This window comes from Xyrauchen texanus, chromosome 9 (genome assembly GCF_025860055.1).
Source record: "Xyrauchen texanus isolate HMW12.3.18 chromosome 9, RBS_HiC_50CHRs, whole genome shotgun sequence".
Classification (NCBI taxonomy): domain Eukaryota; kingdom Metazoa; phylum Chordata; class Actinopteri; order Cypriniformes; family Catostomidae; genus Xyrauchen; species Xyrauchen texanus.
The window spans coordinates 14607626-14633261 of NC_068284.1; the positions used below are offsets into that span (position 1 = coordinate 14607626).

Below are 25636 nucleotides of genomic sequence, written 5' to 3' on the forward strand. Positions count from 1 at the left end.
CACAGCATAATCTAAAACACAGCAATGGTCTTATTTTATGTCACAACAGAGCATCACAATATAAATACAATTATCAATAAAAACTTTTATTCAGTACAACAGCACTCTTGCTTGTGAGATATTTCTTAATATTATCACTATAATTATTATTATTGTGAATATACATTTTAGTGAATCAAAAATTTTATTATACAGTATTAATTCTGTCGCAATTTGAATCAAGCTTTTATTTTGACATGAAGAGTTTTCAGATTGTGTGTGCTTTCTATAGTAGGTTCACACTTTCACATATTCAGTGTAAAATGTGCAGCACATGCAGACAGTATTTTTATTTAACCAAGTCACATCATTTTGCGATTTAATAGTCACACTATGATTTCTCACGATTTTGATTACATTAATTGTGCACAAATGTTTTCCAAATAATGTATGTCAAATTTGTGTGTGAGCATCTTAAAGCAGTCAGTGCACGGGTATGGAATTGAGTTGGTGCTCGGAAACGGTACTGGATAAACACTGGTATCGTGACTCGCTAGTTTATTTCTGGTTCGACATAGACAATAAGTTGCCCACACTAAAGGTCAAAATGTACGGTGGCCCAGTAGTTCACAACACAACGAAATTCAAAAAGCAAACGTAAGTTCACAACATAACGGAAACAAGCCACAACACAACGCAAAAAAGCCGCAACACAACGGAAACAAGCCACAACACAACGAAATAGCCACAACACAACGGAATAGCCACAACACAACGGAAATGCTCCCGACCACTAGGGGGACAGGTGGTCTCCGGAAACGGTAAATTGCTCTCAATCTCCCATGCGTTATCGCTGGCGGTCTGGATTAGTGATGGGCAATCCGTCTCTTTTTCGTGAGTCGGCTCGTTTGACTCAGCTCACTGAAAAGAGCCGGCTCTTTTGGCTCACAAACGGCTCTTTAAAAAAAAAATGTTTTCTCTATGATAGGTGTGAAAACAATTCTAATTCAATTATTAAATGAAATCATACTCGCAATGTCTCACAATTTCTTTAAAAATGCATTGATTTGTTATGAAAAAATAATACTATTAAGCATTTGCATTAGAAATTTTTAATGTATAGAAACAACCTTCAAAACAAATACAATCTGAACATAATAGAACCCATATTAAAGAAAAAGCTGTTTCTCGAAGCTCCGCTAGCTTCACAGTTGGGTGCACAGTTCGCATATGCCGGTGTAGGTTGTGCGTAGAACCGGCTTTATGCAATATTATTTTTTGGCAAATTCTACACTGTGCTTTAACATTGTCCACATCATTAAAGTGGTTCCAAATGCTGCTGTGCTTCCGACTCATTTTCCTGCTTTTGCTTTGTTTTTACATGTGTTTTCCTCTCCTCTCCTCCGAGTTTGACGCTGTGTGTGTGTGTGTGTGTGTGTGTGTGTGTGTGTGTGTGTGTGTGTGTGTGTGAAATATCGGCTTTTTAGTGCCGACGCTGCCCCCTAGTGGTCGGGATCATTTCCGTTGTGTTGTGGCTATTCCATTGTGTTGTGGCTATTCCGTTGTGTTGTGGCTATTTCGTTGTGTTGTGGCTTGTTTCCGTTGTGTTGCGGCTTTTTTGCATTGTGTTGTGGCTTGTTTCCGTTGTGTTGTGAACTTATGTTTGCTTTTTGAATTTCGTTGTGTTGTGCACTACTGGGCCACCGTAAAAATGCCTCCCCCAAAGATTGCATTCTAGTACCATCCCTGGTCTAAAGAAACACAATACCATCATGCCCTCTCCAAAAACGTTCTTTCAGAAACTGTGAATAGACATCACATGGCAAATTTTTCTGCATATTGCAACAAGTATTACATGACTAAGGATCTTCTTTGTGTGAACACTCTAGTGTTTGGGAAGAATGTTCAGTACACCTTGTGCCAGGGGTGAAAAGTTTCTTATATACTCATTAGGTTACGTCATATGCAAAGAAGCAATTATGCCAACATGTTACCACACCTTACCTCTGTCATCTTGGCATTGGGCCAGAAGGCAAGCTTCAAGATTTAAAACATGTCGTGGTGACGTTAGGTACCTCTGGCCATAATTTCTTCATTGCAGGCTGCACAAGAAAACAGTATCACCTGTATAATTGGAAAACGTCCATCTGCCTCAAGGCACAGTGAGCAGTTATATGCAATGTCCAGTAAAATCACACATTACTGTGAAAGGGGAGTTCTTGCTTAATTAATTACTAATTAAGTAATTTGCTCTACAGTGCAAAAAATTATTTTCTTAAAAAATTAGTTTCAGTATTTTTTACTTTTTACTGGAAAACAAGACATTTTGTAAATACTGAGTAAGACAAAATAAATGTGTGCCTGTTACCATTGCAGAAAATGAGTAACTCCATATCGGACGTCCCAGATAACACTGTTAAAGCACTGTTTAAGAATTTATCTTGTCTGCCGTGTGGGCGTCGGGTTGATGGCTTTACTCTGGTCTATAAAACACCCTGTTTATAGCAGACCACAGAGCACAAGAAACCTATTTTCTTACCCCTGTTCTTCCTAACACAAGCACCCTTTAAACATCTTGTCCTAGGACGAATATAGATCAAAACACCCTCTGTTGAAAATAGGGCTGCAACTAATGATTATTTTGATAATCGATTAATCTAACAAGTATTAGAGCGATTATTCTACTGTTTCCGCGATTATTGCAACGATTAAACGTGCTTACTAACAATAAAGAGGACAAAATCATCTTTTAGAAATACCTTATTTTTATTAAGTTTAATTCAGTAAAGAAATTCACTGCAAAAGTCCTGTTGTTATCAATTGTTTTTGTCTTGTTTTCCATTTAAAATTGTCTAAAAATCCCTATAAAAAGATACATTTATTGAGAAGCAACCTTTAAGATATTTGGACATGCTTTATGAGAACGTTTCTTAAATATAAGTGTATTTTGTATTTTGTTGAGATCAAATGACTATTTAACAATGAAATTCGGGGCGGCTGTGGCTCGGGTGGTAGAGTGGGTCGGCCACTAATCGCAAGGTTGGCGGTTCGATTCCTGGCTCACATGACTCCACATGCCGAAGTGTCCATGGGAAATACACTGAATGCCAAGTTGCTCCCAATGGCAGGCTAGTGCCTTGCATTGCAGCTCTGCCATCATTGGTGTGTGAATGGGTGAATGAGTCACAGTGTAAAATGCTTTGAAAACCACTAAAGTTAAAAAGCTCTATATAAGTGCAGACCTTTTACAATTGTTTGATGTTTCAGCCCTAGTGGAAAACACTCCCAGTATAAGGCAAGAAAATTAAGCTAACAAGTGATATTTTATTTTGCAGGCTTTAGCATATACATGCACATTGTGTTACTGCCAAACACTGTATCTTTGTATGTTGTAATCTTTGTATCTATATCTGTCCTTCTAATGAAGTGAAACCTGTGTTCGCGATTTGTTGGTGTTTCCCCCCAAAATCATTAAGATTTGTATAAATCTAAAGACTAAAAGTGTACTGAGGCTAATTAATTCCTCAACACAGAATGATATTAGGTTGAGAGACATACAGAAAGAGAAATGTAAATACATTACTTATACAGTTGCGACACAGAAAGACAAGGTCAAGGTGGAGATTGTGGCCATATCACATGGATAATTGAAGTGAATGACTAACCGAGTGCACTAAAATGAGAGAAGCCTGGCAACATGATTGATAAACATGTATAGCAATTAAATAATTAAGCTGATGTTTCAGTTTTAAAATGTGTAATTTGCTCTGAACTACCTTCACACAGATATCTGACTGGAAGACAAATCAAAAAATGTCTTTCATGTCTTGTGGTCTTTATACTTAATACTCTTTAAGCAGGACAGGATTTGAGACTTCTGTTGCTCAGGAACCGAGTTGTTTACTGTTTTCAAGTTTACTTTTCAAGAACAGACATGTTAAAGAATGTGACCCAACAACCCTTGCGTGTCAACACCTCAACACATGCTATGGTGACAAATTAAAGTTGTGGAGTGCATTTCTACTCTAACTTCTAATTCTGTTTTATAATTCACCCATCGAATGATAGAACCGCCAATACTTCATGGTCGATAAGTACATTGTAAGTACAATGTAATTAAATTATACAACTCCAAAGCATATTGCACTAATTATTTGAAATACTCTGTGTCGTCAGACAAAAACGTACAATCTCCAAGACTTGTTTTCCTTGTCTCAAGCTTGCTCATCTAAACTGTGTCAACATACATTTATCTGGAAAGTGGAGTCTAGCTTATCCAAAAACTTATCCAAGAACACTAAAAACAACTTTGACCCAAGACTGATTTAATTGTTTGGCCTTTGTATTATCTGAGCCTATTAAAGTTCTGAATTGTCACCCACATGGCAAACCTTTCTGTCACTGAAAAGGGCGTAGGTTTGGTTTGAAAGTTGGTCTGGGCATATTGCAAGGAGGATAATATTAAAAATGTTGGTATTAAGAAAACGCAAAAAGGACAGTTAGTTGATATAGGCAAAATAACATAATTTCCTAATATAACAAGTCACATTTCCTGTTTCTCTGCCTCATCATATTAAATATTAGTCTCTCTTTTTTTCTTTTTTCTGAAGAATTAACAGATTTCAAGTGTCACAGGAGATCAAGTGTCGAACTATAATCAAGCAAAACTGTTTCTTATATTCTTGAAATGTTAATGTTGCTACCAAATGTTCTGGCACCCTGAAATGGACCACATTCTGCAGAATTACTGACAAGCAACCCCCATCAGATATTTTTACATTAATTCAAATGTTTTCACCTTTTGACGCTACTGATAGCACGTAGCAAGCACAATCTTCTAGACATGGGTTCTGGTGCCGTGGAAACCAGTAAGTAATCGCGTTAGCAAAAACAATGGTGAAAATGTCATTTTTACTTCACTGGCGGTTAGGTTTAGGGTTTGGGTTAGGGAGTAGGGTTTTCCTGTTGACTGCATTAAATCATTTACAACTAAAAGCACAACTCGCTTTTGGTGCCACTCTGTGGACATTTCACTTCAACAACTCCAGACCGATTTCAGCAGCAGAACTTTCGACCTACTGGTGCTGAATTCACAATGCAGTCTTACCACAAAACTTTTGTCGAGTTTCATAGTCTTTGACGTCAATAACAAACAATATGGGAAGCATTATCTCTCTTTAAAAAATCTGATATGCATATTTATTTAGCTCTTTAGCTATATGGCTATTTGCATTTAGCATTGCTTTTTCCAATATTGTCCACAACCCTGGCAGAACAGATCGGCAACCTATTTTCAGATCATGAATCATGATCATTAGATAATAATAATATATTTTTGGAAATATGCCAAAAAGTTGAGATTGAGGACAAAGTAATCAGATAATGAATTAGGAGTAACAGGAATGTCTTTAGTAGAACGGCACTAACTCTAACAGCTCAACATAAACTGTGAACAAATCATGTTGATTCATTGTTATGAATTGAGGTGTGAGTCACTTTTGGCTTCGTCAGTCTCATCATTGTCTCATCTAACAAATTTAAATGGTAATTTCCTCCAAATCAGTGAGAACTGCTGTCCTGTTTTGCAGCTAATCAAATGATGTGTTAAGACATCACTTTTCCCTTTAATCCCTGAGTTTAAATGACTGGAGCTGTATTCCGTAGAACAGTAATGTAATTATTACTCATGTAGCAAACTAGAAGTTGATGACTGTAATTTTGTCATTAATCATCAAGATATCTCTCACGGATATTCATGCACAACGGAAGTTGATAACTGTTTCTAATCACTGAGCCTCACAATTGTGTGTGTGTGTGTGTGTGTGTGTGTGTGTGTGTGTGTGTGTGTGTGTGTGTGTGTGTGTGTCAGTCCTACTGTACTGATATGATCTTATTTGTAGACACATTTGTAATTACCGACTGTTTGTTGTTGTTGTTGTTGTTTTTTTAATTTAAAAATATATATTTTGAAATTATTATGATTTATTTATTTTACAGCAGAGGCTTTGTTCATATTATAGGCCTCTAGCTAATCGCTAATTTGCAATCCCTGTCACTGGTTTGGCTTTTAAACATAGCTTTGATATGTAATACTGACATATCAGTGTTTCAACAGATTATTCGGTCACACTTTATATTTGGTGGCTTTAACTACTATGTACTTACATTTAATACATTCAAGACTGTGCATTTACTGTGTAACTACATGCTGTTCTACAAATATCTACATTTGCTGCTACTGAGGTTGAGGAAGGGATAGGTATGGGTAGATTAGTGTTAGGATCAGGGGTTAGAGTTTGGGGTAAGGGGTTGGGTTAGGGTAATAGTTAACAGTGTAACTACAAATGTAATTAAATGCAGGTTCTTTAAATGTAATTACAATGTAACAATACATTGTAATTACAATGTATGTACATAATAAGTACATTGTATCAAATGGTTAAATACATAGTTGTTAAGGCCACCTAATATAAAGTGGGTCCAATTATTTCCTACTAATATTTTCTAATTGTAATGGCTGGTACTAATTTCCTACTAATTTTGAGCACTGTATCAAAAACCACTTCACATTTTAAGGTGGAAAACCGAAATTCTGTCTTTCTTAGTTCATAATTATGTATTGGACTGCAGTTCTCACCTTTCCTTTTGTTTTATTGATTGTACTTTTGCTTCCTTATTCAGAATCATAGCTCATAACAGTGTTTCTGCTGCAATTTAGACCATAAAATGGATGTAAATGTATTGAGTGTGAGAAAGAGTGTGTACTCCAACAATTCAGAGCAGTTCTCTGCCATAAGCACTGTTTACCTTGGCCTACCACTGAGTTTTTCTGCTCACAGCACTTTAAAAAAAACGCCCACCTACACTGACTTCTGATAAATTCATTAGCTGCAAAAGACAACTACATGCCCCAGATTGGCTCTGGCCTCTAGCGCTTTCAGTTTAATTATTGTAATCATTTTATTATTGTTTTAATATAATGGAATGGTTCAGCCAGAGTAAAAAAAATCCCAATGAAATCTGTGGTCTGTTCCTGAAAATAGCAGACGCCACATAACCGCTCCATTGAATTTGGTAGATCTGGAGCAAATTTGCATTGAACAGTGTGCCAAAATTCCACAATCAAAAGGTGCCAACTTCAGAGAGACATATACAAGATGACTCAAGAATGTAATTGTTACTTAAAGGGATAGTTCACCCAAAAATGTGACAACTCCCATCACTCACTCACCCTCATGCCATTCCAGACATGTATGTCTTTCTATGTTCTGCAGAACACAAACAAAGATTTTTCGAAGTATATTTCAGCTCTGTAGGTCCTCACAATGCAAGTGCATTGGTACCAAAAATTTTGAAGCTCAAAAATGACATAAACGCAGCATAAAAATGATCCATAAAACTCCAGTGGTTAAATCTATATCTTCGGAAGTGAAATGATAAGTGTGGGTGAGAAACAGATTTAAATCCTTTTTTACTCTAAATCTCCAGTTTCACTTTAAGGTTCTTCTTCTTTTGTTTTTGGAGATTTTAATTCTTCATGCATATTGCCACCTACTGGCCAGGGAGAATAATTTATAGTATAAAAGGACTTACATATTGATCTGTTTCTCACCCACACTTATCATATCACTTCAGAAGACATTGATTAAACCACTGGAGTCATATGGATTACTTTTATGCTGTAAATGGAGCTTCAAAATGTTGGTACCCATTCACTTACATTATGAGGACCTACAGAGCTGAGATACTATTCTAAAAATCACAATTTGTGTTTTGCAGAAGAAAGAAAGTCATACACATTTGGGATGGCATAATGGTGAGTAAATAATGATTGAAATTTCATTTTTAGGTTAACTATTCCTTTAAGGATTAGTTACAAAACAAATTGAGCAAAGCAGTTGTGGTGAAGGAACTTTTTTATTATTCATAAATGTGTTGTTGAAGGGGTAAAATAATTTTATGTAGTTGACATTTTATAATTATTTGAATTTGCAGGTTTTACAGAAATAAAAGCAAAAAACAAACAAACAAAAAACTAAGGTTCAAAACTTAGTAAAGGGACTGCAAATATTCATTAATATATTGATTAATTTGTTTGCTACTAATACCATTTCTGTAAAAACATAACCATATGAAGCATCTGTCTGTTCTGACTTTATTGTTCTGTTCCAGAAATGTCTCAAGTTGGACTTAACTGGATCATTAATTAGCCTCAGTACACTTTTAGTCTTTAGATTTATACAAATCTTAATGATTTTGGGGGGAAACACCAACAAATCACGAACACAGGTTTCACTTGATTAGAAGGACAGATATAGATACAAAGATTACAACATACAAAGATACAGTGTTTGGCAGTAACACAATGTGCATGTATATGCTAAAGCCTGCTAAATAAAATATCACTTGTTAGCTTAATTTTCTTGCCTTATACTGGGAGTGTTTTCCACTAGGGCAGAAGTTAATTGTCTCTTCTTTTTTTTGTCATTTCAGTATGTCAGGGAGCAAACAACAAACTATCACAGCTGGGACCTGTGGATGACCATTATCAGAAATTAGTGAAGATGTACAGCAACTGCACAGTGATTCTGGAAAACCTGGAGATTACGTACTTGAGAGAAAAACACGACTTGTCTTTCCTCAGGGTATGGGAGAAGAATGTTACTCAATAAAAACACTGCTTTTTCATTATTACTTCACAATTGTTATATTAAATTGAAGTTAAAGTTAAAAAAATTACCTAGCTGTTTTTTGTATTATGTCTCACATGGATAATTTACTCAACCAATTATGTTTTTTAATATAATGTAATAAAATATAACATTTGATTAGATTAAAATGTTTATAAATATAATATAAAATAATATAATATAAAACATTTAGATAATGTCTTTAAATCGATAATTGAATTAATTGCATACATCATTATTTGCTGGGAAAGGTCCCCAAATAAAGGTAATTAATTTTAATAATGCAAATATTTATTATTATAATATGTAGGGCATATAATGAATATATAATACAGATTGAAAATTCAGTTTGAAATAAATTGCATTATTATGGCAGATGAATAAAGCATTGATTAGACAATACAAAAGAGGGCTCAAGAACTCAATATATTGTTTATTTCATTCTCATATCATTGAACAAGTCTACAGTCTGATCTGTTTTGCATTGTGTTTGTTAATGTTTCCAGTTCTTACAGTCTTTGCTCTTGCGTTCCGTTTGCGCTATTTTTCATTGTCACTTTATTTACCTGTGCATGCCTCAGACACACGCGTTTGTAGCATCTCACTGGTATTCAGCATCATAAATGCTGCATTTTTAGGATGCTGTGTATAATATATTTGGGACATTTTCCCCAGCGGCATCTAGAGGTTGCTATGTTGTTTAAGACTTTTAGTTTGAGGTTTGGTTTTTGTTGTGCCTCTTTTCTCCGTGTTCCATTTGATTAATCCCAGCTGTGTCTTGTTACCCTTGTTAGTTCTTGTGTATATGTGCCCTTATGTTTTCCCTGGCTTGGTTGGTTCTTGTTCTGTATATCCAGTCTCTAATGTAGCTTTGTGTTCAAGTTTTGCGCTTTCTGTAGTTTTGTTTTTTTTCATTAAAAGCTCCTATTAGATCCAACCTTCTCCAGTCTGCCATCATTACAGAAGAACCGACCCAAGAAATGGATCCAGCATTGGAACTGTTATGTTTGAAGTAGGGTGAAACAATTGAAGAGTTCACTGAGCTTTTTTGTGCCCTCATAGATTGTGGCAACTGTGGAGAGCTTGTGTTAAAGGACCTATTTCGATTTTGGCTCAACGAGCCCATCAAGTCATATACTGTATGCCAGGAAGCAGTTTTAACTGTACTTTGGAACAGTACATAGATTATGCCCTACTGCATAAGTTCCTCTCCACAGTGGGGTATTTCTCCAGTCCCCATGTGGCTCTCAAGGCTCCCTTCTCAGAGATTCCCATAACAGATGTCCCAGTTGTCCCCAACTCGGTTGTCCAGTTGACCACACCCGCCACGTTCAACGAGCCAGCACCCATACCTGTCATGGTCAACGAGCCAGCGCCTGAAGCCTCGTCTTTGCCAGTGCCAGCATCCTCAGCCATGGAGCCTGTTCCCTTAGCAGTGCTCCCGGCTGTCTGGAAGAGGAGGAGGGCTCCTGCTCCCCTTCCGCTGCCTGCACTCATGGCCAAGGAGTCCATTCCTCAGTCACTGCCAGTGCTCATGGCCACAAAGATCGTTCCCCAATCGCTGCCAGTGCTCAAGGCCATGGAGGCCATTCCCTTGCTGCTGCCAGCGTTCATGGCCACAGAGGCCGTTTCCTTTCCACTGCCAGCGCACCTGGCCACAGTGGCCGTTCCCCAGTCAACAAGCCTGTCCAGTTCCCTGAGGCTGTCGACGTGCCTGTCCTCTTCCCTGTAGTTATTAAGCCTGTCCAGTTCCCTGAGGCTGTCAACAAGTCCATCTAGTTCTCTGAGGCTTTCGACATGCCTGTCCTGTTCCCTGTAGTTATTGAGCCTCTCCAGTTCCCTGAGGCTGTCAACAAGTCCATCTAGTTCTCTGAGGCTTTCGACATGCCTGTCCTGTTCCCTGTAGTTATTGAGCCTCTCCAGTTCCCTGAGGCAGTCGATAAATCCGTCCAGTTCCCTTAGGCTACCGACTATCCTTTCCAGTCCATAGTGGCTGCCTACCAGCCCTTTGTTCAGTCCAGTGGCCAGCACCCATAAGACAGCAGCTACCATTCTGTTACTCATCTCAGTAACCAGCACCTATCAGACACCAGCAACCAGTCTGTGGCTCAGCCTTCTCAGTTTCCAGCTGCCTTTCTCCTTAGTGCCTTCATCCCTAGTCCTATGTTTCCCTTTTCCAGTCTTCCCAGTGCCTTGTTCCCCAGTGCTTTGTTTTCCTACTGCCTTGCTCTCCTAGTCCCCTAGTGCCTTGCTTTCCGAGTCCCCTAGTGCCTTGCTCTCCGAGTCTCCAGCTACTTTGAACTCTGAAACCTTTGAGTCCACAGCTGCCATAACCTCTGAGCCCTTGCCTCCTGTAGCTCCATCTCCTAATCCTCCTGTGGCTCCACCTCCTGTGGCTACACCCTCTGAGCCCCCTTGTATTCAAGTATTGCGCTTTCTCTTGTGTTTTGTGTTTCTCTTGAGTTTTATCGTGAAAAGCTGCAATTGGATTTAGCCTTCTCCAGTCTCAATTAATCGCACTACATTAATGCATTAAATTGACAGTCCTAAATATAATATAATATAATATAAGAATTTTTTTTTAGGTATGGTTAGTTAAATAGTGTTGGTTATTGAGTTTTATGTTTAACAGTATTTTGTGTTTTTCTGATTATTAGAGCATCCAAGAAGTTGGCGGCTATGTTCTCATTGCGATCAACACGGCCCCCAGTATCCCGCTTGAGAATCTGCGCATCATCCGTGGCCACTCCCTTTATGAGGACAAATATGCCCTAGCTTTCCTGCAAAACTCCAACAACAGCATTGGACAAGGCGTCAAACAGTTGTCACTGACTAACTTAACTCGTATGTGGTTATATAAAGTGTATTTACCTATGCTCATAATTTAACAGCATTAATTAATCCTCATGCCCAATATTTAATTTTTTAAATAACTTTTTGACATACTCTTAGTGAAGTTCACCATGTATAAAGGCATTGTTCAAACACTGTCAGTTTGACATAAACACTGTTTATTCTTTCCCTAGAAATCCTGAAGGGTGGAGTAAAATTTGCCCACAACAATCATTTATGTAACGTGGAGACCATTCAGTGGACTGACATTCTCAACATGAGAAGTCTTCCTGAAATCGAAGTGCCAATACCAAGCCATGAAAGACTCTGTATGTCCTCCCAGAGCATTTCTGATTGTTACTAATTACCAACTTAATAATTGTTATTATATTTAAAAAAGAGTGTGGTATCTTATCTCCCACAGGTATGAAGTGTGACCCAAGCTGTTACAATGGTTCCTGTTGGGCCCCCGGCCCCCAAAACTGCCAAACATGTAAATGCTCATAAACTACTTAAGTGACTGAGCTTTCGAGGTCACACTGAATAATTGAGAACAATCTATAGACGGTTTATATATATATATATATATATATATATATATATATATATATATATATATATATATATATATATATAAATAATCCTTAAATAATGAAAACTTTTTAAAAGTTAGAGACTGTTAATTGTTAACCCAGGGTAATTTTTATCCCTGGGTTAAGTTTGGTTAATATAGTTGATGCTTTGTTTATATTCCACAATGCTCCTGAAAAAGCACTATTTGACCTCTAAATTAATTTTTGAAAATTCTCCAGAAGAACATTGAATTGTTTTACTGTTCAAAAGTGTCTGTTATTGCAGCGCTGGTCAAAGCCTACCAACCTTAACAAACACAGACAGTTCAGTTCCTCCTCTGTGTGTGTGTGTGTGTGTAGTGACTAAGGTGATCTGTGCCGAGCAGTGCTCTGGGAGGTGTAAGGGACCCAATCCCATTGACTGCTGTAATGAGCACTGTGCGGCTGGCTGCACTGGACCCAAACCAACAGACTGCCTGGTGAGAACCTGAACTTGTTCAAGGGTAATATTGAGCGCAAGACGTCATAGCTCAATATGTAATGAATATGTACTGTATGCAATGACAATATCACAGTCACTTGGATGTGATAATAAAGCAATAAGCCACAAGAGGTCATAAATTACAGTGATTTTACTTCAGATATATGGATGGATGGATGGATGGATGGATGGATGGGTGGATGGATGGATAGATGGATAGATAGATAGATGTAATGTAAGAACTTTTTTTTTTGCTTAACATTTGTTAAGAGCCAACATGACCACAGGAGTGTCCTTAAATATGATAGATAGATAGATAGATAGATAGATAGATAGATAGATAGATAGATAGATAGATAGATAGATAGATAGATAGATAGATAGACAGACAGACAGACATTATACAGGATATAAGACATATCCTCAATATTACAGTGAAACATTCATTGGCAATATAGTGCACAGCTGCAGTAAATGTGACCTCAATGGCAGTGAAAAGGCTTTCTCTTTTGGAGTGCTCATGGGAAATTTTTTGTGTGCTTGTACTCTGCAGGCTTGTAAAGACTTCCAGGATGAAGGGACATGTAAGGATGCATGTCCACGTCTCATGCTCTATGACCCCAACACCCACCAGCTTGCTCCCAACCCAGATGGGAAGTACAGCTTTGGGGCAAGATGCGTCAAGAAATGCCCACGTAAGGCCCGCAATCATGCCTGAATCAATAAAACTGAGTGCGTTCAGGGAACCCTTATTAACATGATACTTTGTTCATGGTGAAAGATACTAAAACTCTGTTCAGAAGGGAACAAAAATCGTTTTTTGTTTTTTTTCAAATTCTAAATGCGGCTTTTCTTTTCAAATATACCATTTAGGTCTTACCTCTTGAATTCCTGCACTGTAGAAACCAGGATAACCGAGACAAAATAATGTGTCGCAAGCATCAGATTTTGTATGATGTTTCACTTAGTTGTGGTTAATGACTCTAGAGTGATTGTTGGTTTGACGTCTCTTTGCAGACAACTATGTTGTGACAGACCATGGGGCATGTGTGAGAACATGCAGTGTTGGCACCTCAGAGGTGGATGAGGGTGGAGTTCGGAAATGCAAGAAGTGTGATGGCCTGTGTCCAAAAGGTACAGTTGAGAGTGCTGGTTGGGAATACAATACTATTGACTTTTTGGTGAACTGGATTTCATTGCATCAGTATTTCAATAAAAACAAACAAAACACAACAATAAAGCTATAGTAAGTCAACGTGAAATCAGAATTGACCCTATTTTACTTTCTTAATACATGTTCCTGGTCGTATTGTGCACTATTCGTCAGTGCACGTTATTCCAAAGGGGACAAAATGTTTCGCTTCGATTTTCCTTTTCGGTTGATGTAACCTAGGCCTAGATAAATATTTACTTATAGTCAATTTAGCTATTAAGGCTACTATTGAAGGTAATGCAGCCTTTCTAAAATCTCTCCAATAGTTAAAGCAGTCATTTTAAAGGTGTGCTCAGTAATTGTTTCCTCATTAAAAAAGTTTTACATCTAAAGAAATGAATAGTAATTTTGAAACATATTGAAACATTCAAGATCACTCACATGAGATGAGGCTCCAGTCATTTCAGTAACCTTATAAAAGCAGTTTTCTTCTACGTGGAGAGGGTTTCCTCATGGAGGCTGCCATGTTGAGATCACACAACCAGTCAAATATTACTTGAATAATCTCATTAACTGCTCTATTATTGGATGGAATTAATCATGGCTGACCATGAATAGTGAATTTCTAAAATAGCATCTGTGGCAGAAAGCTATTGATTTTGAATGATGCTGCATCCACACCCCTAAGTGCCACTGTAATGTAATTGAGGTAACAGCATTATTAACTAATAATCATAGTTTTAAAGAAAGAAGAGTTATTTTTGGGATGTCGCGATAAGATATGTCAATCCTACACAACCGACTGCATACTTGCGTTTAGTCAATTCGCAATAAATGCGAATGGGGTTGTGAAAGCGATTTCAACAAATTACCTTCATCTGCTTGTGGTGATCCATGTTCCATGAGTGTCTGTTAGAGATCATTAGTTTTTCAGAATAGTTATGGCTTCCTCAATGTTTCCATAATTTTGTCAAAACTAAACCAACTTATAGCCTCTTTGAAAATATGTTCTAAGTAATATCACCTTCAAGCTAAATCTGGTGTTACCATCCCTCTAGTTTGCAATGGGCTGGGAATTGGGCCTCTGACCAATGTCATGTCCATCAATGCCAGCAACATCGACTCCTTTGAGAACTGCACAAAAATCAGTGGAGGTGTTTCAATCCTCGACAGAACATTCGAAGGGTGAGAAGGATCAATGTTTCAAATAAATTATTACACAATGTTTAGTTAAATTAAATTTCTTTCTTTCTTTTTTGTTCTACAATGTTGGACAATTGCTGCTTACCATTGCGATTGTGTGATTGAACCATAACATTCACAAACTGTTTGAAGTCATTCTTATTATGATGACTTGTTGGGACTTGCCAATCATTTTGGGCTTGGTTAAAAAAAATGTATTGTTGATTTTTTGCAGTGACCCACATACTAAAACGCCAGGAATGGACCCTGCCAAGCTCAGCGTATTCAAAACGGTTAAAGAAATCACTGGTGAGAATGCTGTGGAGTTTTACAAAGGTTGTTTTGTATAGTCTTTGGTGTTTGAGGGGTTTCTGCAGATCATTTATTGGTAATTTGAGGAAAATGAATTCACTGTAATGAATGAGATGTTTAGAGTCTCCACAAACCCCACTGAAGATCTTCCTCTTCTCCCTACTCAAAGGCTACCTGATAATTCAGAGGTGGCCGAAAAGCATGTCATCCCTGAGCCCTTTTGAAAACCTGGAGGTCATTCGTGGACGCACCAGACATCTGTAAGTAACAGTCTGATAAAGAAAAAAATTATCTGAAGCATTTTAAAGCTTGTAAACATCTTTCTTTGATGCTACAGCCTTTGTTGTAGCATATTATGAATCTTGAATTTGTGGTTTTATCAATGACAAGACACAAAAAACACATTTTCTTGTCAGAGAGACCACTTTCTTTAATGGCTCTCTGTCAGTTTGATCCAATATAGATTCTACAGTTCTTGTTCTTTTTACTCTTTACATTCCTCTAAGAAAACATACTGTGGAAGGAGCTTAGTACAGTGATGTAACAGATAGTATAGCATGATTTTAATATACAATTAGGTTCAGAAGTATGATAGCATATTGAAAACCTGTGTAAAATAAATAGTAAAAAAAAGTTAAAACAAGAAAATGGTATGACATAAAATCAGTAATTAAAAATAAAAACATTTAAGATTCTGCAATATTTCTAGACAGTGTTGGGTGTAATTGGATTTCAAAGTAAGTTACACTAATCTAATTACTTTTAAGGACCAAAAAGAAGTGTAACACATAGCATTTTAAATTCTTGTAATCAGATTACAGATCAAAATTTTTTAAAATGTAATTGTGATTAATTGCAGATTTTGAAAATGTGGAATTTTGACACATATATATTATTTATCTGTCAAAATACATTTAAATCCATCTTAGGAGAGAAAACTAAACAATATGTAACAATTTAATGCTTTATTAACATTATCCAAACAAAGCCTTCCACAGTATAAAGATAGAAATGCGGAGTGGTGGTGGCGTAGTGGCTAAAGCAGAGGGCTGTTAATCAGAAGGTCACAGGTTCTAACCCCACGGACACCACCATTGTGTCCTTGAGCAAGACACTTAACTCCAGGTTGCTCTAGGGGATTGTCCCTGTAATAAGTGCACTGTAAGTTGCTTTGGATAAAAGCGTCTGCCAAATGCATAAATGTAAATGTAGAAATGCACTAAAATAGCACCGATTTAAGTACAATTAAACGTTTCCCATGAGTTTGACTAATTTAAATAACTAGCCTACACATAGGTTGCATATTCATTGCAATGGGCATTAAATCCCTTAAAATGTCATCCTCCACAATATTAATCAGCTAGCAGACTGTGACTATCAGCTTTCCTACTGCAGTCGTGAAGCTGTGTTCATGATTCACGTTAGAGTGTCAACTGCAGAGTCAATCGGCGCTTTGAACTCATGCTTACAGACAAAAAAACATCTCATTCTACGTTTTGGTGATAGTTAAGACTTGCCGTGCTTCTGTGGTAATTAAAATGCACCTTACACAGATCCCATATGGGCTTGTTTTGTACATCAAAATAGTGCTAAGATCACCTTTCTCCATCATTTTAGCACTGACAGGGAAACACTGTTGTGTGTGTTTGTAATGTGTTCGTCAGTGTAATGTCTCAGAGCAGACACATTACAAAGGTTCCGCCCTCCCAACAAGTGTTTATGCTGTTTTATGCTGTATTAAAGGTAATCAGGATTAAGCATTAAGCAGGGTTGGGAGGATTACTTTTGAAATGTATTCCACTACAGATTACATGCTGTAAAATGTAATTTGTAATGTATTATGTTAGATTACTCAAGGTCAGTAACATATTCTGAATACTTTGTATTACATCTTCAGCACTGGAAGATTTTTTACTTGTTTTGACTATAAAGACTCTGCCAGTACAGTAAGACAAAATACACATGTTAAAAATACATTGACAGGGTGATCAGGACCAGAGCGGTCTTGTATCACCCTGAAGGGGTTTATTTTGTGATAACAACCAGCTGCCTATTACCAGACCACACTAATTCTCAAATAAACAAATAGATGGACATGACTCTTTGATTTGCATTGAAATTGTGTAATTATCTGAGATTAAATAAATAGCTGAACAGCTGAAATCAGCCTCCAGTTTGCATCAGAGTCAAGTCACGTCAAGTGTTTTTTATTGTCGTTCAACCATATACAGTTAGTACAGTACACAGCGAAACGAGACAACATTCCTCCAGGACCATGGTGCTACATAAACAACATAGGACAAACAAAGAACCACATGAGACTACACAGACTAAATAACATACCTATATAAAGTGCACGTGCAAACGTGTGCAAAAAGTACGGGACAATACAATAAATTACAAAAAAATTAACAGGACAATAGGCACAGTGAGAGACAGTGCAGTGCCGACCAGTACACTGTAGTGCAAAAAGATGACAGTTTCTAAAAATGCCAAATGTAAACAACATACTATGAAATAGTGTTCTATGCACACAGCAGTTATTGAGGTATAAAGTGACAATAATTAAAGTGCATCTCAGGACACATGTGTGTGTGTGTGTGTGTGTGTCAGTCCAGTCTCTGAGTATTGAGGAGTCTGATGGCTTGGGTTAAGAAGCTGTCACACAGTCTTGCCGTGATGGCCCGAATGCTTCGGTACCTTTTGCCAGACGGCAGGAGGCTGAAGAGTTTGTGTGAGTGGTGTGTGGGGTCATCCACAATGCTGGTTCCTTTGCGGATACAGTGTTTTTTGTAAATGTCTTTGATGGAGGGAAGAGAGACCCTGATGATCTTCTCAGCTGTCCTCACTATCCTCTGCAGGGCTTTGCGGTCCAAAATGGTGCAAGTCCCAAACCAGGCAGTGATGCAGCTGCTCAGGATGCTCTCAATAGTCCCTCTATAGAATGTAGTGAGGATAGGGGGTGGAAGATGTGCTTTCCTCAGCCTTTGAAGAAAGTAGAGACGCTGCTGGGCTTTCTTGGTAATAGAGCTGGTGTTGAAGGACCAGGTGAGGTTCTCCACCAGGTGAACACCAAGGAATTTGGTGCTCTTGACGATCTCCACAGAGGAGCCGACGATGTTCAGCAGAGAGCGATCACTCTGTGCTCTCCTAAAGTCAACAACCATTTATTTTGTTTTGTCCACATTCAGAGACAGGTTGTTGGCTCTACACCAGTCCGTTAGCTGCTGCAATTAAGCAAATTTGTGACATTGATCATGTTAACTCCATTGTACAAATGGCCAGATTACCTTGCTTCCATTGATCCACACAAGATGTTCTTTGGAACATTCTCAAATCATGCTGGAATATCGTAGATGATCAGATCAGATCAGATCAAACTTGTAGAGTTCATGCCAATATGTGCATGCGGTCATGAAAGCAAAAAGGGGGCATACTGTACCAAATACAAAGAAATTCTGAAATTAATACAAAAAAATGTAATTAAACTTTTCACTCATATTGTTATTCCTGATAATGAATAAAAAAACTGTATTAAGTTAGAAAAACAATTTGACTTTTTAAAACCACTGTATACCGTGGTACTGAATGAATATTATATTCCCAACCATAGTGATTTCATGGTACTCCAAGGTACTTCACAAAAAAACATATTATTACCTTAATGGTAGTCTCCATAAAAAACATGGCATTACCAGAGTACCATATCAAAAAATGTGTAACAACATGGTTAAAAAATAAGTGTAGTTATGCAGTGATTGCCTCATTGTTATACAGTGATAATTAATGTCAATCAATCAAACATATAGGACATTCATTAAGATATAAAAGGATACGACTTAATGTTGACAGTGTGTTAATGTTAATTTTCACATTTCTAGAACATTATGAAAGATTATGGCCTACTACACATTGGGAGCTGCTTTTAAATTACTCACTTTGTTGAGTCTGGCTTGTCTATGGTGACATTTCTGTTCCTTCATTATTTCTCCTTTATGATCCCACAGGGGTACATTTAGCTTTGCTGTCAGCAAGACCTCCATCACACACCTTGGCCTTCACTCTCTGAGGGAGATCAGTGATGGTGATGTGGCCATCACTCAGAATGAGCATCTTTGCTACACCAGTCCTTACCACTGGACTCATCTCTTCAAATCCCAACAACAGACCGTCAAAATGTCATTAAATTCTAATGCTACCACTTGTGGTAAATGATCATCACAATAATATCAATTTACAACACCTAAACTGTAAAAAGTGGTAACATGCAATTGTTATGTTAAGGAGCTATTTCTACCTCATCTACCTAGTCCCTTGAATCTTCTTGATTTTGATCATGGATCACCAACTACCCATGTATTAATTTGTATACACCTGAAAATATGGTAAGATTTAAAAAAAAAAATTGTGTTTTGATGTCTTATTTATCTGTGTGTGCTCCAGTTAATCAGAACAGAACCTGCGATGAGATGTGTACCTCTGAAGGTTGCTGGGGTCCTGGCCCCACTATGTGCTTCACCTGTAAACATTATAGCCGCAAAAATCGCTGCATCGACTCATGCAACCTGCTGACTGGGTGAGTGAGCCCTGTTAGACCATATCCATCTATCCATCCATCCATCTTCAACCGCTTATCCGAAGTCGGGTCGTGGGGGCAGCCGCTCCAGCAGGGGGCCCCAAACTTCCCTATCCCGAGCCACATTAATAGACATTAATAGACCATTAACTGATAGACCATATCAGTTTATCCATTTTCAAATATACAAGTTTGAATTCAAATGATAAGAGAGAGATTTGGGGCCCTATTTTAAGAGCAGGTGCAGCACTATGTCATTAGTTGTACATGCAAAGTCAGTGGGTATGGCCAGGAAGTTTTTGTATTTTCCTGCAAGCATGTACTAAGTCTATGCGCAAGTGGGTTTGGCAAATTTGTGTGCACAAAATGCTAATGGCCTGGGTCCAGTGCAATTTAATCCTGAGGGTCTTCTCCAACACAGACGTTGTGCTATTATATAGTCCATTCCCTGTCAAGCACCAGCGATGTGAAAAAAAAAAAAAAAAAGAAGCACGTTGGTAGTGTAAATGGACTGTATGTAATGTAAATTTTTTGATTAAATTAAATAATATTTACAATATGGACTTTTGTGCATTAACTGCGTCCTTGTTAAATATCAGGCGTCTTTTATTGTTTTCTGACACATAAACCATGGCCAGTATTAACAGTGATTGCATCAGAATGCACTCTTCTTCTATTGGTCGATTTTTATCAAGACAAAAATGTGTTTATTGAAACAAGAAAAAATTTAACAAAAAATATTTATAAATTCAAATGATATTCAAACCAAACGAAAATATAATCAAAATAATAAAGTGTTAAAAAAAATCATACCAAATCCAAACATTTTATTCTCTCCACCCTTTAGCAGACTTAAAATTCAATCTACGACAACGGGTGGAAAAACACCAATACAAATTAGATCATAAATACAATTGTAAATATAAACGTACTACAAATAATTAAGAAATAAACCATGACCTAAAGATAGTTTAACACAAATCTCTTAAATATTCGTTTCATAAAACAGCTACAACAGTGATCGTCATAGACATAATTTAATGTTCTACTATATTTTCAGAGTTTGAACATGAAATTTATTACCACCTGCTGGTAGAATCTCCATTTTAGACTTTGCGCTGAGAGAAGATGTGCTTTTGAAACGTCTTAGTGACATATTTCTCAGGAAAATAGCAAAGTGCGCTTTGCGGCACTTTATTGCTAAACAATGCACCCACTGTAGCACAAACACTCACACCCATGCCCACTTGCGCTTTGCACTGGCACAAAAATTGTGCTTAGAATTATTATTGAACAAGATATAGTGCATGTTTGTAGTGCGTAGTGCTGCATTTTACGCACTCGTGAAAATAGAGCATTTTAAGTGGAATGATTATTTTTTAATTACACAGCTGTCTGGAATTCTTGATTCACATTCTGTACTCAGACATTTGGTTTACATACTGTAGCTGTGCCAGTTTCATGTCTCGAGTCTGTGCTCTCTTTCTTCTCAAATAATAAAATAATCAACATTTCAAGTCCGTTTATGTATTTATTAAATACGTAGCCATGTAATAACCAGGATATTGTACATTCAGCTGCTGTAGTCATTCCTGTAAAATATACCATTCTTTTCTACTGATTGTTTGACTACTTTGACCAAAATGCATTTATGTCTCTACAGGGAGCCACGTGAATATGAAGTCAATAATACATGCGTTGAATGTGATCCTGAGTGTCTGCTTATGAATGGCAACCTGACCTGCACCGGCCCTGTAAGTCTTAACGATCCAGAGTGATCTCATTAGTATTCGTTTATATTTGTATGTAACATTTACACATACATTTTTTAATGTTTGGATGGGATATGGGACGGGATATACTGTACTCTAATAAACAAAAGTATAATAGTTTTCACTCTATGTATGGGTGAATTTAGTTACATTATAATCAAAGTATGAAATAGAACTAAAACACAGTCAGCTTTAATGTGTAATGTTAATTGATGTTCTTGATGTGTGTGTGCTGTCACAATTGTTCCAAAAATACTGACATTTTAGGAACCCCTAAGGATTTGTAAACAATTGCACATTTCTGAAGTTGTTCACATGTAAAACGATTTGTTTTAGATGCTGTCAATATGTTGATATTGTACATTTCTGTGTCTATTCAAATCTAATGTACACATGCTTACGAATAATATGAATACCTACAAATGTGATGACATTGAACAATCATACCAAAATATCTCAGGCCTTCAGTTAAGTAAAGCACGCCCAGCTAGATGCCAGTAAACATGTTTATTGTTGTTTTACAAAAGCTAATGGCAGCACACCAGTCTCTCAAACAAATATACTCTGGCATATTTTCAGAAAATGAATATCCCTGAAGTTTCCTGGAATTCGCATCACTAAAATGACTGTTGAAAAATGATGCTTGTTCTCATCTAATTGCCGTCTTTTGTCTAGGGACCTGACAAATGTACGTTGTGTGCCAACTACAAAGATGGACCACACTGTGTACTGCGCTGCCCGCAAGGCATACCAGGAGAGAAAGACATACTCATTTGGAAATACGCTGATGAGATGAATGTTTGCCAGCCCTGTCATGAGAACTGCACCCAAGGGTGAGCGAGACATCGTATATAATGCTTCATTTAAATGTAATGGAATGAAATGGTTATTTGTATAGTCTTAGCTGAGGTACGTTGGGGATTGCAGTGTGTATCGGTTGACCTGTTGACTTACTTTACAGATGTACCGGGCCTAATCTGAAAGAATGTAAATATTTCAAAAGGTAAGAAGTGAATCTTTCTTGAAATGTTTGGGATTCTACTTAAAGCACATATTATAAATTATACTGAAGAAAGAATAATGTGGAGCAGCGATATTTCTCCTTTACACTATATTACAGTTTTTAAATATATATACAGGTATATATACGCATTTACTGTTAATACAGCATAAACCAGCAAAAACACTGGTTAGGAGGGTGGAACCTTTGTCATTACACTAACACACACACACAAACATGATAAATATACTTATAATTAATTACTTTTGCAGTTTATCTTGACATCTCTGAGGAGGCAAGGTTTTTTTAGTAGCACATGTAAAATTGATGATGTTTTTTAATATTAAAAGTAATTTTTAATCGTGATTAATTGTTTGCAGTTAACACTGATTAATCACAGATTCTGAAAGTGTTAAAAATGTGACACTATATATATATATACATCTCTTCAAGTCAGAATGCATGTATTTCCATCTTAGGAAAGAAAACAAAACAATATGTAAAGATATAATGCTTTATTAACCTTTTCCAAACAAAGCCTTCCATAGATAGAAATGCACTAAAATCACACTGATTCAAGTTACCTTAAGCATTTCTCAAAGTCTAAGTGGAAGTTTGACTAATTGAAAGAACTAGTCTAGAACTAGTCTGGGCATTAAATCCCTTAAACTTCCACAATATTAATCTGCGGCAGACTGTGGCTATCCGCTTTGTTACAGTTGTCATGAAGTCACGATCATGATTCGTGTGAGGGTGTCAATGTCAGTGTCAAGCGCCGCTTTAAACTCCACATGAAAAGTGCTTGCAGACCAAAATGTCTCATTCTGCGTTTTGGATATTATTAAGACTCGACTTGCTTCTGTGGTCATTAAAATGCGCCCTACATAGTCAGATATGGGCTTGTTTTGCACATCATTCACCTTTTTTAATTAATCGCATGCATCAACGTGTTAAAATACTTTCTCCTATCTCAGCTGAATATGCAGATACAACTATAAGCAAGTCATTCATAGATTGTTTTTCCCCAAAAAAGTGTAAAAACGGTGTTTGAGCATCCTGACCAGCCATTACCTTTTACATAAAACTTTTGGGTGGGTGGGACAAGAAAAATTATCGATTGCATTAAATCTGTAAACTATTTTATGATTATTTATTTATTTTTACGTTTTTCACATTTAGTTAATTGTACCCTGGGGCGTATTAAGGATATTTACTAATTATTGTTTACTTCAAGAATATTAAAAGATCAATTAACAGTTTTCGTGTTTGAGTACATTCAGACAATATATACTGTATATGTAACATTATGAGGCATTATGGCTGAGAACAAATATTGATTATCACAGTATATGGGAATTCAGGGATATACCCTAGAAGTTTTTGAAAATTGCAATTTTAACCATAACCATTTAAGCAGACATTTCAACCATTGAATGGACCAGTTTGGTCATTTTTTTCTCAGTACAATTTGTTGGCGTGTCTTTGGAAGGAAAAACATATGACAGAAATGGGACACTACATCTCCTTTATGGTTTACTGTCAATTAAAATGACTTTTCTTCCCTGATCTTGTCACTTTGTTGCAACTCTACTCTCATTCAAGTGGGGGAGAGATGACGCCACTGTGATAGCATGGTAAGAGAGAAAAACCATAAAGGAATCAGGTTCAGAGTTAGAGAAAAAATGTTTTAAGCAATCTATGCCTGTGAATATTTCCTTAATTTATGAAAAATAAAATTCATAGCAATAAATTTATGTATATGATAATTGGAAATAACATACATTTATTTTAGAAAAAATAATAGATAATAAAAGTCTTAGGAGTTTTGGCAAAATACTTTATCATCTAAAATCATTTACTTCAGATTTATGCCATCACAAGCTGCTTGATGCAACAGATAGAAGTTATAACAAATACAATTCATAATCAATTCATCCATATGATATTTGTAATTAAAATTTTTTTATCTTAGAATAAAATTGGATGGAGTTTAGATTCTAAGGAATTTTGAGATTCAGTATCTTATGTCAACTCGATCTGGTTTTAATGAACAGGTCAGAAATTATTTAAATTCATAAAATTAATAACGGTTAATTTTCATTTGACATTTGTTACAAATATTGTATTAGACAGAGAAAATAAAGTAGCTTGAGTCACTGCATGACACAGGATGTCTGCCAAATGAACGGTTCTCATTGCCACATTGGGTGTTTAAATAGCCTTGTTATGATAAAAATTATTTGGTTTCGTTTTTTGAGCTGCTGTTGTTTTGAAAGCTTTGGTGCTGACATTGTCACACCCGACAGCCTCTGACGATAGTTGTTAATGGTTCAAGGCCATTAAGCCTTGCGGCATAAGACAATGATTAAATGGCCATGAATACCCACTCATAGCTGCTCCAGTTTGACCTTCCTGACATGGCAACATTGACTCAACCAGTGGTGTGACTTTTGGGTGGGACTATGTTTTACCATCTAATTGAACAGTGGGGGTGTTCTGTGAACCTTTGTGAAAATAATCATTATTTTCCATTTTGTTTATGCTAGTATTGCAGAAATTACACACTTCATCTTTTAACTTGTTTGTTAGCCAAGTAGGCTTTTTGTGAACTGAGTAATGTTCATTCATCTACAGTTCGGGCTTGTCCATGATTGCTGCTGGTGTGGTTGGAAGTCTGCTGGCTTTTGTTATCCTGGGTCTAGGAGTGGCTGTTCTACTGCGCAGGCGCCACGTCAAGAGGAAGAGAACCTTACGACGACTCCTGCAAGAAAGAGAGGTTGGACTACAAGACACTCTATCTAGGCTAGCAATAAAGGAAACGCTCTGTGTCTGCTAGAAAGAGTAAAATGTTTAAAAGATTCAGAATAATAGCTGGATGTAATAGAGCCAAACATAATAACTTTAAGGAGTAGTTCACCCAAAATGAAACTTTTCTGTCATTATTTAGTCATTCTGATGTCCTTTCAACTCCAGAAACTGTCTTTTTTTCTGTACAACACAAAAGGATAATCTTAACATGGATCTTTTCCATACTGTGACATGTCTGTCAAGCTCCAAAAAATATATTATTAAAAGGCACCATAACAG

The 25636-nt window shown here is 36.9% G+C and overlaps 1 protein-coding gene across 1 annotated transcript in view; it reads left to right on the plus strand.

The window, feature by feature from the left end:
* LOC127648760 (epidermal growth factor receptor-like) overlaps positions 1 to 25636 on the plus strand; it is a 79343-nt gene that overhangs the window by 38278 nt on the left and 15429 nt on the right. Inside the window, exons 2-17 of the mRNA XM_052133514.1 lie at positions 8473 to 8624; positions 11327 to 11513; positions 11696 to 11830; positions 11926 to 11994; positions 12434 to 12552; positions 13108 to 13249; positions 13572 to 13688; positions 14766 to 14892; positions 15125 to 15198; positions 15371 to 15461; positions 19209 to 19408; positions 19645 to 19777; positions 21441 to 21531; positions 22225 to 22382; positions 22511 to 22552; positions 25184 to 25325. Coding sequence (XP_051989474.1) covers positions 8473 to 8624; positions 11327 to 11513; positions 11696 to 11830; positions 11926 to 11994; positions 12434 to 12552; positions 13108 to 13249; positions 13572 to 13688; positions 14766 to 14892; positions 15125 to 15198; positions 15371 to 15461; positions 19209 to 19408; positions 19645 to 19777; positions 21441 to 21531; positions 22225 to 22382; positions 22511 to 22552; positions 25184 to 25325 — 1979 coding nt within the window. The remainder of the gene's footprint in view (positions 1 to 8472; positions 8625 to 11326; positions 11514 to 11695; positions 11831 to 11925; positions 11995 to 12433; positions 12553 to 13107; positions 13250 to 13571; positions 13689 to 14765; positions 14893 to 15124; positions 15199 to 15370; positions 15462 to 19208; positions 19409 to 19644; positions 19778 to 21440; positions 21532 to 22224; positions 22383 to 22510; positions 22553 to 25183; positions 25326 to 25636) is intronic.